Source organism: Folsomia candida, unplaced genomic scaffold, assembly GCF_002217175.1.
Source record: "Folsomia candida strain VU population unplaced genomic scaffold, ASM221717v1 Fcan01_Sc007, whole genome shotgun sequence".
NCBI classification, from domain to species: domain Eukaryota; kingdom Metazoa; phylum Arthropoda; class Collembola; order Entomobryomorpha; family Isotomidae; genus Folsomia; species Folsomia candida.
Genome location: NW_019091199.1, coordinates 3929210 through 3945876, shown reverse-complemented (window position 1 = coordinate 3945876; position 16667 = coordinate 3929210). Strand labels below are relative to the sequence as shown.

Genomic DNA, 16667 nt, shown 5'->3' with positions numbered 1-16667 from the left:
CACACCTGCAATTCTGGCATTTCATAAAGATTTGGATGATGAGAACATTTCTCAAAGCATAATATTATTGGGGGGGCTACACACAGATGGGTGGTGTTGAGTGTATCAATAGGGAGATATATTCGTAAATCTTACTAAAAAGAAGCTACGCAGCCACGAATGGTGCCAAAAGTGTATGAGATATTGTATCGCATTATTAATGGGCCGAGGTGTTGGGTTCCTTGGCAGGATTGAAGTCGACAAAGGGAGAGAAAGCAGGGAGAAAGCAGGAAGGGATTGATCGACCACCGGAATTTGTTGTTTGATTGGATTGTCCCATTGACTTACTTTCTTCTTCCAACATATTCACACCTCAACCCACTTCTTATCTCAGTCAGTTCATACGGTGTCTCAGAGCTATCCCTCCTCGCTCGGCATCACTCATCTAGACTCTGGATTCCAGTGTAGAAGTTATCATTCTACTCAACGAGTTAGTCGCAGACACGCTGAATCACCCAGCACATTGGTTGTATTGAAAGCGCTTCCCATTGCCCCTGTTTAATTCCACTAATTCACATTTCGCATAGGTCAGCGTGACCTTAATGATGGCAATTGTCGTCGAACAAGTCATCATCGACCAAGGTCCGCGTATCGTATACGTATGTATCTACTTATTAATGGAAATCCATAATTGTACAGGAGACCAGAAGGCATATTAGTTCACTTCCTGTTGGATGTTTCGACCATTTACTTCCAATCACCCGTTCATCAAAGATTCAGGAAGCGAGTGGGTAAATTGAGTGAGCCGACAAAAGCAAATAAAAACACAAACGACCATCTAATTGGATTTATTGGTGGTTTATTATCGTTTATATGGTAGTGCATATAATATCATGGTTCTGGCTGGAAAAATATTCTGTTTTTGGTCTACTAAAGTAAAAATGTGAAATCTGATTGAACATAGGAGGTGGCTACCACCACATTACGCACTCGTAAAATAATAATTCGGAGGGATAAACTTGAAACCAGAAGAGGATAGGTCGCCAAAGTACAAATGTAAATGTACCCCAGTAATCAAGGTAATGCAACTTCCTCCAATTTTTCCATCCATAAGGAATTCATGGTTTTTGGTCACGTCATGCAATGGCAAGTACCCATTTAGTATGTGGACCGACCGCTGGTGGGGTGTGTATTGACGAAACAGAGAGAAGAGAAAGGAACTGTGTGAGGCAAATCGAACTGCCGTCTTGTTTTGTCTATCAAATGATACTCACAACTCGATACTTGTCAGATTCGAGGACACATAATATTGCAAATTGTCGGTCGAAGACCTCATGGCGCATAATTAATGTCTAACCTGTATGGTTTAGTTACTGTATAAAAATGTTGCAATAATTGTTGTCATTTAATAATTATTGAGAATTTAGCCTTGGATGCTCACTAATTTTGTTTTTTGTGACCCCCAGATAATTTTAATTTTTTAATTTCCAAATAATTTTAGGGTGCATCGGCTTTAACGATATAGAATTAAATGCAATTATTGGAAAAAGCAGTTCGAGGTAAATGTGCACTATATACATATTTAGGTGTGTGGCAAAACTATTAAACCGAATTCACACCATGCCCCCAATCTAGACCGACGTAAGCCATTCACGATTTTGTGTAGTTATTATAAATGCATAAGATTACCGTTCTGTGCCATCGTGGTAATAATGACGCATATGGCATTGACTATTTGCAAGTACATATATACTTTTTGTATTCAATTGGTTTATGCAATCCATAGTTGTCACAGAATGTCAATACCCAACCATATCATACTCATTACACACACGTAGGCACCACCTACCTCACAATTTTCCCTCACAACTTTCGTCGACAAGCATAAATGTGGCACTGAAACTTTCCCCCAAACTTTTCTTGTGGGAATTACACGGGTAATGTCAATACTTTGCAGGTTTACCGTTGATTTTGTCCACATGCAGTCATACATAGTCATTCGAACGACTGCAAGGTTAGCTGTGTAGTAAAATAACATGTGAGGACTTTTTTTTGCTACGGACCCCCTTAAACATTTTTATTAAAATTTTGATAAATTGCAATATTTGCTACTGAGGTACGTCCAAACAATGAAAAAAATGCGTTTTAAAAAAATCTACATGTCAAGGGTACCTCTGAGGGACTCATTACATCTTTTACGCATATCCCTTCATTGTGGGCCAACCAGAAGTCGTAAAAATATGGGGTTTGGATATTTTTTATCTAAATACGATTGTCTAAAACGAACTTCAGTAAGGAGCTGCTACGTGACCTTTTTGACCTAAAGTTTGACCTCTACAAAAATTAAGTTTTACAGATTATTTGCATGCCAATTTTATCGCAATACATGTAAATTTAAAAGGTCAAACTTTAGGTAAAAAGGTCACGTAGCAGCTCCTTACTGAAGTTCGTTTTAGACAATCGTATTTAGATAAAAAATATCCAAACCCCATATTTTTACGACTTCTGGTTGGCCCACAATGAAGGGATATGTGTAAAAGATGTAATGAGTCCCTCAGAGGTACCCTTGACATGTAGATTTTTTTAAAACGCATTTTTTTCATTGTTTGGACGTACCTCACTAGCAAATATTGCAATTTATCAAAATTTTAATAAAAATGTTTAAGGGGGTCCGTAGCAAAAAAAAGTCCTCATGTTTGGTTATTTCTCTGCTGCGATACCATCTTCAACTTGATAGATAAGCGGGGTTGTGGATGCAAATTGGATAATACGACATAATAATATACGACGAGGGCAAGAAGAGAGCTCTGTTTTTTTTCTTGCAAAGTTGATTATAACATTTTAAAGTATTGATTTGTTATTGATTTACCCGAACCTTTTGCTGCTTAATTTTCGGTGAATTATTTCTACAGAGTAATAAAACAAGGCTGCCCAGAGGAGAAATAAAAATGTATTCCAAATCGCAGAGGTCAGTCTTGCCTGTGAACACAAAGTACACACAATACGTGGAGAAATTGAATGACCACCACATAAAACAAGTAATAAACCCTTCCGATTCTAACCTCAACTCTTCTACCTCTACAAATATTACTAGTATTCCCGTCATTGTGGATTACGAACACTTAGTAGAAACTTCCAAGCATAGTAAACCTGACCCGCACGTTTCTAGAAATCAAAGTAAATCCAAATCTACGATGAGTATTTCTAAAACTACTACCAAAACTAACCGTGCCACTAATAATAGCAGTAGTGAGGCAACAATGGTTACTTCGGCCACATCCGGTGCTGGGGGATTCAACAATAAAAACAAGACGACAAAGTTTGCAGAGTTGTTTTCCCCCGAAGAAAGTAACGCCTTGAAACTCTACATTTTGCAAAAGGCTGCATCGGCGCCCAATATGAACGAGGTGATCACTTCGGAGGAGGACGAAGAGGGAATGTTTGGTGGGGGTGGTCTCAGTGTCGGCAGGAGAGGAGATGCCCTACACCTCATCAACAAGTCCCCAAGCAGCAAACGACGTCGTTCTGCTGATAATTCACAACCCCCAGCAGCAGAAGTCCCACTGACGGACATGCTGCATACCGAACCCCTTCCACAACTTGATCCTGAGCACGCAGATTACGATGACGACGTGGACGCTGGGAATGACCCATTCGGCAACAAGTTGAGGACGAGCAGTGAGTCCATAGCCAACATTGTCTACTCGAGCATAAGACCAGGGCTGGAGGGGGGAGGAGGAAACGCTGAATTTGACACGAACCTGCCCACGGGGTCAGATTCCAAACAGGTGACCACTGACTTTTTTCTAGTTTTACTTTGAACTATATGTATTTTTTTCTATTCAGGACTACGACCCTCATGAACCACTCCCTAACGTTGATCAGATGGCGTTGAGACACGAGTTGCTCAACAACATTCGAGCAATCAGTCGAGCCACGTATTTTGAGGACCTGTACAGTGGAAAAGTAATTCAAAACGATGGACCACCAGAAGCTGAGATTCTAGAAATTTTACAAAACTCGGATGGTCGATTGTCCCAGGATGAGAGGGAAAGAGTCGAAGATTGGGTGCGAGACTCGATTCACAACAGTGCCAACATCGAGATGGATGTGGACCCAGCAGGCGACGACGACACGCTTCCTCCTCCTCCTTCTCCCCCACAACAACAAGCTCAACCTCTCCTCCACCATTGGAAACCTACTACAACGAGCCCTGGCGATACTTTGAGGTCAGAGTTGGTGGTGGTAGGCGACGACGACGACGATGCTCATGAAACTGGTGAGACTGGCGACAGTGTGAATAAAAAGGGAAGCTATCGATCATTTCGTAACTCCCAACAGCCAGAAGTTGACCAGGTTCCTCCACTACTTCCAGAAATTATTAACCCACCACTAACCCGTCTAACAACAAGGGACAAGCGACCCTACAGTTTTAGCCAACATGACAGCGGTGCCACTACGACCGTAATTACTAAACCCATTCCTACTCACATTAGTCCAACAGGCCTCTCCAAAACTACTAATAATCATACTAACGTTAATAATAAGGGGGGAATAGGACCCCCTCCTCCTCCTCCTTACGCAAGCATTACCCAGAGTACAGTGTCCAACTTTTCTCGCCACTTTCCCAGTAACAATAATGCCACAGCTACTACTACTACTACTTCCGGTGTTGAACAGGTCCAACGACTGCAACGACTTGGCCAAATTCAGCAGCCAATTGTCATCCCAATGCCGCAAGGAGGTCGTAACCGTCCACCAACCTACCCGGTAAGGAAGCCAAACGTTGTGGCTCACCATCCTCAGAATTTTAGCAATAGTAGTAGCGTCGTGAGTATACCCGCATCCCTTCCCACTAACAGCAATTCCAATGCCAACAATAATAAGGGGAGGAACCATAAAGGGCCCCATTACAAAGGTGAAAGTGGGAGTAACAATAGTTTTCCGGGCAAATATACAAAGATTCCAAGGATCTACCAGCGGCAGAACATGAACCAATGGGTGGCCAAAAAGGTGTGGTTCTACATGAACGGAGACGACCGCTTTCCACGGATCGAGTACCGCTTCCGACCTCGCGACCTACAGACCATGGACAATCTTTTGAATCTATTAAATAAGAAAATGCCCCAGTTGCCGCAGGGGGCGAGGTACGTCTTCACTCTCGACGGTCGTCTCATCGAGTCCGTTGACGAGTTAAAGAACGAGCAGGCCTATGTCGTATCGAGCATTCGAAAGTTCAAGGTAAGGTAAGTATACTTTTCACGTATCATATTCTTGACTCAAGAGCTTTATAGTACTTCGTATGTACGACATTGGAGCAGGATTATCATCGTTTTTATTACTGCGACACACACATTTGTATAGGTACAAGAACCAGAGTACATAAATTGTTTGTCGTACATATGCAAGAATGACTTGCTGACAGCAGATGCTACTTATAACAATAGTGGGTATACACTTTTTTTCTATATATTTGCTGTAATTCAAGGTGGACAGCATAGCATATTATTTGTAGATAGTTACACTTTGATGGATGTTCAATTTCTATATTGAGATCCTTATTAGATAAGGTTCCAGTTAAACTGTTTAACTGGATCATTTTAAAACGATAACGATGCAGTCTTGACAAAATTGTTTTATAAATGTTTAACTTGAAATGTCGTATGCGAACAAGGGCATTAAATCAATATTAGCAGAGAACTTGTTGACCATCTTCATGGCTTTGTAAAAGTGAATGTGGCCGGATAGTCAAAGAAAGCGTCTGCTAGAATGCAATACCTCCTTAGTTCTTGGTCATGCAAGAAAGATTTGCGTGACGTCGGTTTCTCAGGACCAAGAAGTGGTTTCGCTGTAAATTAGTTAAGGAGGATTCTCTTCTACTTTCAGAGAAGGAATTACACCATACGTACTTACATTCTTAATTCTTTGATTGACGAGCTTCAGTCGTGAGGGGTGAAGATATCCCATCTTCACCTTCGTGGTCAATGATCATTATTACTCAATTAATCTTACTCCTAATCACCTGCTGGCAATATGAACCACCATGCTTATTTTTAATTTATTTCTTTATTATTAAAAGTTAGAAGCGGACTCTGTCCATGACTCGAGCTAAATGAATTCTACGGTTTTTTGTCATATTGTAATTCAATGACGTCAATGTCGCTAACTTGTAAAACGAGTGCGTGGGATGTACAGTTGTGTTGAATGAACGATAGAAATGATAGAAAACAGTGGAACAATTTTTGGACGATGCGAATATGTTGATATGAAATAGAAGTTATGATCCACAACTGGGTCGTCATCAGAACTTTTACTTTACTACGAAACATGCGTAGTAAAATCTGTTACATTTCTCATCAAAACGATGCCATTCATTCATTAATTAACGTGTTTCTTGTGACTTATTGATGATCACTTACCCCTTGCACACCAGTTTCCTACTTACATATGTTATGTAACAAATTTATATAATGATCCAACCTGGAATTTATTATCTTGGTGTGGAGTTAAATTTACATAAATAGTTGTTCGTGCTGAAGTTATCTAGTTGAACAAGATAAAAGAATGAACATGGTTGTTATACAAGATTACAGAATTGTATCAAGTTACTTTTTATCTGTTGAGTCAACACAGCAAAACGTGACATTAAAAAAAGTTAATTTATGTATAAATCTCATCTTGGCTCATTCGCATTCTGTTCATTATTCATTCCAACTTTAGCATATTTGCAAAAAATGGATGAGTATCTCCCTCAGAAAGATTACGTTCATGTCGAGTCGTACGAGTTTCAAGTTATTCGCATTGTCATGCATCCCATACATATTGCACGGTAATACTTGTTGTAGATGAGCCTAAAGACAACAACTTTTTGCTACCACCATACCACCTTCAAGATCCTGCAACAAAACAAGCACAAAATAAAATGGACAGTAAGTACACAGTAGTCTGTATGGTTTACATACTTCAGACGAACACCATGCACCTTAGATAGAATACTTTAGTCTGAAATAGCTTTTTCTCTGCAATGATCAATTGAGCCCTTTTTGTTCTGTTTAGACAAATATAAAATGAAAGACATGTGAAATATTGTAATCAGAAAGTATTAAAAAATAACACAGTGCTGTGTTCTTTTGTGTGACAGTTCCAAACTAACCGGCAGTCTGTGACCTAACATCGTCTAACATCTAACCAATCTCGACAAACTGGAAACCTAATCGACCTACTAAACTAACCTGCTCTTTGGCATAATGATGGGCCGGATGATGAAATTGTTGAGAAGTTTTCCGCAATTTTTCCAGCCTCTCAACTACGCCATCAGGAGAAAATTGACAACAAGAAAGCGGAGCACGGACGACGAACATTCCCCTCGTGCCACCCCCACTTTCCAAAATCTCCCTCCAATAGTTTCTAGATCAAAGTCGACTGGTTTGAATCTCAACTACGGTAAAAATCCACCCTTGATTCGAATAAGAAGAGCTCGGTCGCAAAAATCCTATGAAAACAGTACCAAGAGTTCTTCCATGAAAATGATTTCCTCCAGTGAAACCAACCTAAGCAGTAAATTGTATGGCGATGCGACTCTGAACAGTCTCGGCTATATCAGCAAGAACAAAAGCATAAGCGTTTCCTCCAATAACTTGAACATTACAAATAACAACAACAACAGTATTAAACCCACCAAAAGTAGTTATAATAAAAGTAATTACAATAGTCAACCAACGGATGGGGAAAGGCGGCGGCGGAAAAGTTTCAATGATAATAGTCATGGGAAAAGTGGTGAGGGTCAGTCAAAATCAGATATTCCACGAATCGTAGCAGAAGTCATTGGTGAAGCCTCGAGTCATGGGACGAACGGGCGAATTCGCTTGGAAAGACAAATGGTGAGGGTTATCAACGGTGCGGACCCTTCCGTGCAAAGCCAAGTACTGCTGAACACCAAGACATCTCAACCTTTCGAGGACTTGGTTCGCGATCTGGGGTTGGCCGTGAAACTCCCGCACAGCCGGAAAGTGGGCAACCGCTTAGAAACCTTGTACGGAAGACAGGTAAGACGATACCTCATAATTAATTGTATGTCGCGTTAACTGCACTTCGAACTATTTGCGTCAATAGAGTAGCAAAATTTTCCACATGAACAATTTTATATCCCGTAGATTGAGGATAAGATTGGTCCTGAGATAAGATTCCAAGATTTACTGTGTACGCACGGAGACTAATTTTTTCATGAATTGGCATTGATGGATTTACGAATCAATCAGAAAGCAACGGAGTTGTGTAAGCAGCTTCTGTCAATACCTGTTGCAAAAGCGTAAAAATCGATGACCACTCCAAGTATTCACTGGTAGTCGGTAGTTAACCAATAACTGAATTCAGTTACCCTGAAATGTAGGTGCATGTACGTAAATGCGAGTTTGAATGCAATGGGATTCCATTCTATTTTTTTGTTGAGTACAACTAGTCCGAGTTTTCATGAACAATAAAATCCAATATAAAAATCTACAGAGGCACGCAAAGGGGAAATGTTACGAAAAACTTGTCAATCACACAAGTACACAAGCATGAACCTTGGATAAACGTCACTGAAGCTGGCATAAAATTATAATTATGGGGTTCGAGTCTTATAAATGAATTATGCGAGAAAAGCAATGAAAAGAAATTTTCACGATTCTCTTCTAACCATTCACTACATTTGTAGCAGTCGTGTCATTCGTCAGTGTAATCATTAATCAATAACAATTGTGTTGTTTGTGTATTAACTCTCAGGTTCGGAGCTACTCTCAACTACGGAGCGAGTTGAAAGTTGGAAACAACACGTTTTATATTTATGTCGACATGGACGACGAGGACGAGGATTACCACAGTTCATTGCTCCCAAACATACAACGCCAACGGTTATCCATCATCACACCACCCCCTGATCCACATCGAGTCAAGAGGTCCACCAGCAACGTGTCGGATCGTTCCATCCTACGACCGAAAATCTCACTGACCAAAACACTCTCAAACTCATCCTCTGAGTTGTCCACCACCTTCACATCCACGAGATATTTGGACGCTGGATCGTATCATGAGTACAACAACAATGTCGGGCAAAGATCTGGAAGCCAACGACGGCGCCATAGACGCAGGTCCCAAGCTAATTCCCTCACGGCGTCCCCATCTGCGTCTACCTTTCACTTGCCACCTATTGTTGGGGACAAGGCCAACGTTAAGACGACGAGGAAGCGCTCCGTGTCTCCCATTATGTTTCCTTCCCCCCATCTTCACTACCCAATGAACGCAGCCCGCACGGTCCACTTCCAGACCTAACACTAACAGCTATATTCTGCATAATACTGAACTCTTGAATACACTATGCCATATTTATCCAATTTTCATAACAAGTTGACTGCAAGGAAAATAAAGTACCTGGAATGCACATATTTATAACCCGTGTGTGTGTGTGTGCGATAATTAGCCAGATTTTTAATGAAAAATAGAGAATGAGGGTACATATTCAATTTCTGCAATATTTGTATTATTATTAATTGATAATAAAGAAACATACGATTATTACATTCGGGTTGGTTATTGACTATATAAATATATCTGAATTATATTATACGCTTGCAAAAGATCAGTAAAAGCACTTCAAGTTATCTTAATTCTATAAAATATAGAATATGTATGTATATCTAATTATCATACCCCGGAAAAATATTTTTTTATCCTACCCTACTCATGTTGAGCTCAACACGAGTAGGGTAGGATAAAAAAATATTTGTCCGGGGTATGCTAATTATGTCTATATATGTCGGAATATGAATTCTACAAGTTGCTGACTTGTAAACTAGGTTATTGAAAAATCTGGATATCGTCGGAGTACATACGACAGATTAGAATCCAAGTACATAGGTAGGTTTGGGTGGGAAGCATTAATCATTTATTGAGTTTGTTTGTTGCATAGATCACTTTTGGTCAGGGGAGCGTGTTATTCGTCAATTACCTGTAGATATGTACAACAAGAAGATGCATATTAGCCATGCATTTTAATTAGCACACATTATCATAGCTCATTTAAATTATAATCTTACCTGACGAACTTGAGACCACCATACTTTCAACTTTCGTCTCTGTGTCACCCTTTTCGGAGGGATGCGATTCCAAAGGAGATTTTGAACTCGACGACTGGCAATCGCCACCAGGAGTAAATGAAGACTCCTGGTCACATTCTTGTGAGATGGAGTCATGTGTTACGGTACATGGCGTATCTTCATTTTTCAGACTTGTGGGTATTGCAAGGTTACTTTGTCCCGTGGCAGCTTTGCTCTTCACAAATACAAGAAGTGGTCTCTGGAATCCTTTGGAATTGTGCACCGGTGTTCCTAAACATTCTGACGTCGCAAATCCGACCTCATTCAATAAATATTCTTCAAACTGTTCAGGGAAGAAGTTAATCTTTTGAAACATCTGGTGGACTTTTTCCTATAATACAAAACAAAAACAATTAAGAGAATTATAGTTAATTTTTTGCAATGTTACATATAATACGTACGGTAAGTTTCTTTTTCTTGACATAAGAAGACCAGGGCTGCGGCTCTAGAACCAAAATTCCTTCATCGTGAAGGTGTAGAAAAATACGTTTAAAAAATCTCTTTAATCCATCATCTCCAAAATTCAAATGAATCCATTTGGTGACACTAAAACAGATAATGACATTGTACTGAGGTTTCACACCGTCCAACTGGTTGTCTGACGTCAAAACGTAGTTTTCCTGCAAAACAAAAAGAAGTATTTTTTACAAATGTTTACAACTAATCCTAAATCTAATCATTTAGTACTATGTAATTGGATAATGTAGTGAAACCCTTTGTCATGCTTACGTGAGCAAAGGAGACGTTGTATGGAAATACATTTGAAGTCTTTTCCCCTGGTGCTGGCGGAGGCTGCATTGCCCCATAAATCAAAGGCAAACTTCTTGGAAATACAATGTCCTTATTGTCTGGATCTCGAATCATGTAGTGTTTAATATTTTTCCGAGCCGCAACAATCAGTGAGTAATCAATGTCAATTCCATGAATCCTTCTCGGCTCAAAGTCTCTTGCAATTGAAAGTGTCACATGTCCTGAATTACACCCAATGTCAAGGACTTCTTTCCCCTGTAAATACTCTTTTTTCAGAGCCCAAAGCCTAGGGTCCCCTTGTTCCGCCGTTCGGTATCCATAATAATTGGTGTAGTTGCCAAACTGGAAAATCTTCTTGTCTTTTGATCGGTCAGATGATTTTTTATTGTTTCCTGTGCCACCAGGTCCTGAAGCGTCAGTAGTGATGGAGCCCGTTGAAGTGGCCCCTCTTTGTAACTGTTGCGAAGTTTCACCACCACTCGTGTTTGCCTTATCTCCTCCTGGTTTCTTGTTGTTATTGTGAAAATGATGGCCACGACGTCGTTGACTCCCCGGTTGTGGAATGACGGGGCTTACAATCGGATCAGCCTTATTCTTGGCACCACGTCTAAAAGGAAAGGGTCTAAAAGGACGATGGAAAACTGCCCTTTGCAATGACAAGTGCTGAGGTCGTGTCGCAAATACTTGCATTCTTCTTTGGAAAGGTGGAAGCTCTGGAAGTGGAGGAGGAGAAAAGGGTTGCAAATGGTGAGTAGGAGTATAAGCGAAATGTGAAAAGGGGGATTCGTACGGAGGGGCTTCAAGGAAATACTCTGTGCTGTCGAATGCAAATGGGGATGGAGCATATGTACTGCTGGATCTCGAGTTGTTGTAATCGCTAGAAGACCTATTATATGGTCCAGTGGTATTAGTCCCGTAATAATGTCTGTTTTCGTCGTCTGGAACAAAATCTTGAAATTCGTACTCGTACTCATCTACACCACCACCACCACGACCCGCATTGTGACTATCGTGTGATCTTTCCACAACTGATGTTGCTGATGTGCTTGTTGCGGCTGCACTAGTAGACGCAGTAGTGGATTGTGTTGTAATGTCGGGTGGCGACAACGTAGTGTTTGTGGATTCTGCATTAAAGCTGTCGGATACATTATTGGCGTTGACGTTTTCATCGGTAGCAGCAGTAGGAGCCGGAGAAACCAAAATTTCAGAATTAACTATTAAAGCGGTATTTCTTGTAGTAGTTGTGGAAGTTGAGGATTTCGTATTCACTATTTTTGGAAGGGATTCTTCTGGTTCCGATTTTGCAATCACTATAACGTCCTTGAATTCTTTTTGTACTTTAGCTGCTTCTGCTTCATCTTTGTCACCTCGTCTAACTTTGTGTTCAAGCTGTTGGCCTTTTGATAACTCCTCAGCATCGTCATTGACGGACAACGATGGATCTTCAATGATGACGTGACTTTCATTTGCAGGTTCGGTTCCAATGCTGCACTCACTGTCCGTCCTCTTCCTTCCAGGTCTTTTGCGATGGCGATGCTTGCGGCTGCAAGAATTTTTCCTTACGCCTGCTACAATATCTTGAACATTTTCAGGCGTTTTTGTTGTGAGGCCGAGTGGATCTTGCGGATTTTTTGGAATAAACACGGGCACCTCGCCTGAAAGACATCTATTATTTAAGAAATCCTGACCTGTTAATACATTGAATTTAAAAAACGCTGTCTTAATTTTCTTAATTACCTTGAACTGGAAGTGGTGATGACTGTGGTGTAGCCTTATTTAACTCGGCACTTATCCTTGCGTCGGACAAGCTCGCCAAATTCAGCGGATCTCTGATATTTCCTCCCAACAAGAATTTGGAAGGAAGAACGGATGGAAGGTGTCGAAACCGATTCTTTTTGTAGGGTGGAACATAGGCGGCGTCCGTAGAGTGAGCTGACTTTATTCTTTTCCGATGATGTAACTGAGCTCGCTTTTTGACACTTTCAATAATAATCTCCTTTTCACGATCATGTCCAGACAGCAGCACATTTCTGCTCTCCATGTCCTCGTCCCCTTTTAAAAAAAGTAGAACAACAAATGTTAAATTTCCACCAAAAAATTAACTACCCATAATGTATATAATTTATTTGATAAATTGGCTAATTGGATTGCATTGTCTCAGACATAGTTTTAATCACGTATGGAGCATGGCTGTCAACAGTCCAGCTTCTAAAAAGAAACCTTCCAACCTTCTCCTTCGAAACATACATTTTGCACATTGCGTTATTTGGCTAAAACCAAGTTAAAGAATACGTTTTCGAGTCTAGAGTGCATCATCGACAAATCCATCAAAACTTGTAGGTTATGGTAATGTCCAGAATTAAAAATAAATTAGAAACTGGCTCACCTTCTGGGTTATCATTCTCGATGGGTGGGTCCGAATCGTTGCCTCCATGATGTCCCCCCGTTCGTCCTCCCCCTCCGTCCGCCTCATCGCCGGACGGTGGATCGACGACGATGCTGAGAACGTTGGGTTGTTGCTGGTGGTCTCCTTCGCTGCCGCCGGGGTTCAAACTCTCCCGCAAGGAGAGCCCCGTGATCTCCAGGGAGGGGCCAGCTCCTTCTCGTGTTCCGAGCCCCTTCATCCCCACGGGGAGCGCTGAAAGTGGGTGTGGTTGGTAGCGGGCGAGAGTGCGCCTGCGTCTGAGGTGGGTGTGACTGACCGGATGGGTCGCAGTGGGCGTGGAACTGGCAGATCACCACAATGTTACTCTTCCAATGCTCAAGCCATTGTGGGACTCGGCCCTACATTTTCCTTCCTTTTCTTCGCCACCACCACCACCAACACAACATAATATTCAGAGGAGCGTCCAGTACTTTTGTACGCATTATTATCATTTTTCGTGTCTATTCGCGATAATCACGGTTAAGAAATAGGTTTGGTTAACTTGATTTTGCACGAGCCCTCAATGAACCCCAGCAGCGAAGGTGGTGGTGGCACTGAAAGCACCACCACCACCTTTGTGCATATAATAATGATGCCAAGTAAAACGTTCTGCACTACTCGCTGATGCTGAAGAAATTACAATATGAGAAATATGAGACTGATGAAATGTGAAAAACACGTTCAGTTCAAGAAGATTTTACTCTTGAATTTGGAACGTACAAAAAAGCAGGATATTATTTCTTATCAATTGTCTCCACGATGCGTTTGAGGACTTTGACTTGTTCTGAAGGTTCGATGAGTCGGGCGTCGGTGTCATCCGAAATGGATTTGTTCATGACGAAGAAGATAATGAGACGCCCGTTGGTGGGGTTCTTGCCGATGATGTCCTTCTCGAGGCGACCTCCTTTCGCCTTGGAGATTTCCAACACGGACACGATCACTTTCCCAATCTCCTAAAAACATCGGAAACTTGTATAAATATTCCATATATCTATTATGCAAGGTTTCCAGTCTCATCTCACCTCTCGTCCCTGCTTCACGACGAATCGGAGTTTCTGCAAGAGAAAACAACGTTTTTATCGTATCAATCAACGATTTTATGCATATTAGAATTATTTTCCTACTTGCTGATGTCCTTCAAAGAAAGTAATTTGGAATACATCAGGCCATTCCGGGTTAAAACCTTTAAAATTTCAAGTTTGTTTTGAGAAACATTTAGTTTATGGACAAGACATGACTGATATAATAAGTTGAAATTTTGCAATACTTTCTTCAGATTTCCTCGTCTTGTTGGTATAATAATCTGGAGGCTGATCCGGACTTCTAAAGTAGGTCACTTCCACTTCCGCTTCTGGTTTCTTGGAAAATAAAAGCTCGGGTAGCTCCCTATTATATAATCTCGGATTATTTTAAGATAATATCTAAACGTATTCTTGTAAATAGTTAGCAATAAGATTACCTGGCTGAGAGGACAAAGGTGATTTCCACCCCCTTGTTGCTATCCCCCGCCGGCACCACCCCTCCTCCCAGCGCTTCATGAGGCAGTAAGCAGAAGCAGATGAGCCCCAAAAAATATGCTCGAATAAATAATGATTCGGTAAGTTTCATATTCAATCAGTCAGTTTTAAAATGTCGAATTAATTACAAAGGTTGGGCAGCTAATAATCAATTTAATTTTCAGTATCGTCAACTACAAAATACTGTCAATTAAATATTTCGTACGAATAGTTTCAATCCCGCAAGGCGCAAACTAATTCATGGAAGAAAAAATTATATTGTACTTATGTTCTCGCATGCAGAAAAGTAGAACAATATTCTTCTTTCTGCATCATATTATGATGTCATTGGCAAAGAACAATGTTAAACGCCAAAGGAAATATTTTGAATGCTTTAGAATTCATGGAATAATGAATCGTAAAAATAAGTAATTTAAAGGTCAATTATATACAACTGCTCCATGTTTTATTCCATTCATAAAAATATATTAATCATGACTAACTATGTTTTTTTAAACTACGTAACTTTTCAATCCTCGTCGTCTTCTGCGGCCTTTTTGTTCTTCTTGTTCTTCTTGCTTTTCCGCGTGTCCTTTGGATTTTTTTCGAGGTCTATGACGATGTCCTTGGCCTTGGAGGTGCTGGCTAGTCGTTCGACCGTTGCGTCGTTGGGCGTCTTGTTGATAAGCGTGTTGATGATGAGGCGACCATTCTTCTGACTCGGTCCCACCAACTCCACCTCTAACGCGTTGTCCGTCCCATTCACTATGCTCTTCAGACTGACAGAACAGTGAGAAATTTCCTTGTCCTTCGCATTAGATTTCAAAATCAGATCAATTCTCACTTGCTCTAAATATACGGATATTACTTACCGAACTCCCTTCCATTACAGCAAATTTTATCCGCTGTTAAGTGTGGAAAAGATAAATTATGGAAAGTCGAATGTAAAGTAATGATAATTGAGAAAGAGCACCTGTCCCTGGCCATTGTGAAATTTGACATGAACAATGTCCGGCCATTCAGGGTTTGCAGTTGAAGGTACCGTTGATGTCAAGTACACTTTGCTTTCTCCTCCCGTCATTTTCTCAAAGTATTCAAGCTCAACGTACGAGTCTGAAATTTAAAGCCGTATCATCTAAACAATTATTGATCATTTTTATACGAATAACAATTTACCCGGCCTGTTTGTTTGACCCAGAATGCCTTTCTTGGTTGGCAACTCTCTGCAGAATTTGCATCAATTAAATCACATTACCAGAGATTGTGATAGTTAGTTTTATGTTAGTTTTACCTCGCACTGATCACAAATTGGACATCGATGACAGAAGTATCGTTTTCTGCTGGTTTATCCTCGACATCTTTGCTAGCGTGAGTGGAATAGACCGTAACAGATACCAGTGCCAAAACTGAAAGCACTCTCCTCGGTGATGATAAAAATCCACGCGTCATTTCGATAATTAAGGACCGTGTGGTATTCTCCAGTAGCTAAAATAGGATACAGCAAAAAATAAGTTGGAATGGATATTCTGAAATTGCTGAATTTTATATCGTACGTATGCATGTAAAACCATAAAAGCATATTAATGACACATTGTTGCATCTTAAAAGTCGAACAATGCCTATATGCATATCACCACAACACATGCAAGTAGGTATGTATACATTCATACATTCATATGTACTGTACATAAATGTGTAGATTTGAATGGAATGAAAAAATTAGCAGGTAGTGAATTCTGTGGGGAAGTGAAGTGTGCAAAAATCCTATAGAGTGAAAGTGTGGCTACATAGCTGTCACAAATTGAGACTCACAATAGCGCATGCATACTTATTAATTACTGCCTCCTAAGCCTCGCTGCATGGCTGTCAATGATGCCAGATATG

The 16667-nt window shown here is 40.6% G+C and overlaps 3 protein-coding genes and 1 long non-coding RNA gene across 9 annotated transcripts; 2 read left to right on the top strand and 2 right to left on the bottom strand.

Annotated features, from left to right (window-relative positions):
- The first annotated feature begins 221 nt into the window (after positions 1-221).
- LOC110852528 (probable serine/threonine-protein kinase tsuA) lies at positions 222-9657 on the top strand. 3 transcript variants are annotated; one of them, XM_035854037.1, is made up of 7 exons: positions 223-855; positions 944-1058; positions 2892-3767; positions 3826-4749; positions 4942-5220; positions 7278-8024; positions 8743-9534. In XM_035854037.1, exons 3-7 carry the CDS (start codon positions 2928-2930, stop codon positions 9286-9288), a joined length of 3336 nt encoding a protein of 1111 aa, XP_035709930.1. In that variant the 5' UTR covers positions 223-855; positions 944-1058; positions 2892-2927; the 3' UTR covers positions 9289-9534. The 3 variants fall into 3 exon arrangements, with proteins under 3 accessions (XP_035709929.1, XP_035709930.1, XP_021956319.2); XM_035854036.1 differs by having other exon boundaries at positions 222-855; positions 3826-5220; positions 8743-9657; XM_022100627.2 differs by lacking the exons at positions 223-855; positions 944-1058 and having other exon boundaries at positions 3020-3156; positions 3224-3767; positions 3826-5220.
- Positions 9475-13628, bottom strand: LOC110852526 (7SK snRNA methylphosphate capping enzyme). Of its 2 annotated transcripts, XR_002548139.2 has the most exons (7): positions 13249-13628; positions 12600-12914; positions 10842-12517; positions 10514-10732; positions 10053-10443; positions 9802-9964; positions 9475-9625 (listed from the first exon to the last, which is right to left on the bottom strand). XR_002548139.2 is itself a non-coding variant. In XM_022100626.2 (6 exons), exons 1-6 carry the CDS (start codon positions 13484-13486, stop codon positions 9957-9959), a joined length of 2847 nt encoding a protein of 948 aa, XP_021956318.1. In that variant the 5' UTR covers positions 13487-13628; the 3' UTR covers positions 9480-9956. The 2 variants fall into 2 exon arrangements, 1 of the variants encoding a protein (XP_021956318.1); XM_022100626.2 differs by having other exon boundaries at positions 9480-9964.
- Positions 13618-15537, top strand: LOC118436298. 3 transcript variants are annotated; one of them, XR_004835337.1, is made up of 4 exons: positions 13618-13722; positions 14564-14665; positions 14731-14884; positions 14969-15537. It is a non-coding gene; the product is annotated as an uncharacterized LOC118436298 (long non-coding RNA). The 3 variants fall into 3 exon arrangements; XR_004835336.1 differs by lacking the exon at positions 13618-13722 and adding an exon at positions 13761-14462; XR_004835335.1 differs by lacking the exon at positions 13618-13722 and having other exon boundaries at positions 13761-14665; positions 14969-15533.
- LOC110852639 lies at positions 15228-16459 on the bottom strand. Its single transcript, XM_022100746.2, has 5 exons — positions 16075-16459; positions 15960-16006; positions 15757-15896; positions 15656-15688; positions 15228-15591 (listed from the first exon to the last, which is right to left on the bottom strand). The coding sequence occupies exons 1-5, from the start codon at positions 16230-16232 to the stop codon at positions 15313-15315; spliced, it is 657 nt and encodes a 218-aa protein (XP_021956438.1). The 5' UTR covers positions 16233-16459; the 3' UTR covers positions 15228-15312.
- Between the last annotated feature and the right edge of the window lie 208 nt (positions 16460-16667).

Bases quoted from the DNA above. Each gene is read 5' to 3' on its own strand.
- LOC110852528 (XM_035854036.1), top strand. From the start codon at position 2,928: ATGTATTCCAAATCGCAGAGGTCAGTCTTGCCTGTGAACACAAAGTAC. The intron at 5,221-7,277 runs GTAAGGTAAGTA...CAATTTTTCCAG, and splicing joins CGAGCATTCGAAAGTTCAAG to CCTCTCAACTACGCCATCAG. The intron at 8,025-8,742 runs GTAAGACGATAC...ATTAACTCTCAG, and splicing joins AAACCTTGTACGGAAGACAG to GTTCGGAGCTACTCTCAACT.
- LOC110852639 (XM_022100746.2), bottom strand. From the start codon at position 16,232: ATGACGCGTGGATTTTTATCATCACCGAGGAGAGTGCTTTCAGTTTTG. The intron at 15,897-15,959 runs GTAAATTGTTAT...TTTAAATTTCAG, and splicing joins GGGTCAAACAAACAGGCCGG to ACTCGTACGTTGAGCTTGAA. The intron at 15,592-15,655 runs GTAAGTAATATC...TCTAATGCGAAG, and splicing joins CTGTAATGGAAGGGAGTTCG to GACAAGGAAATTTCTCACTG.
- LOC110852526 (XM_022100626.2), bottom strand. From the start codon at position 13,486: ATGAAGGGGCTCGGAACACGAGAAGGAGCTGGCCCCTCCCTGGAGATC. The intron at 10,733-10,841 runs GTAAGCATGACA...TTTGTTTTGCAG, and splicing joins ACAACGTCTCCTTTGCTCAC to GAAAACTACGTTTTGACGTC. The intron at 10,444-10,513 runs GTACGTATTATA...TTTGTATTATAG, and splicing joins TCAAGAAAAAGAAACTTACC to GAAAAAGTCCACCAGATGTT.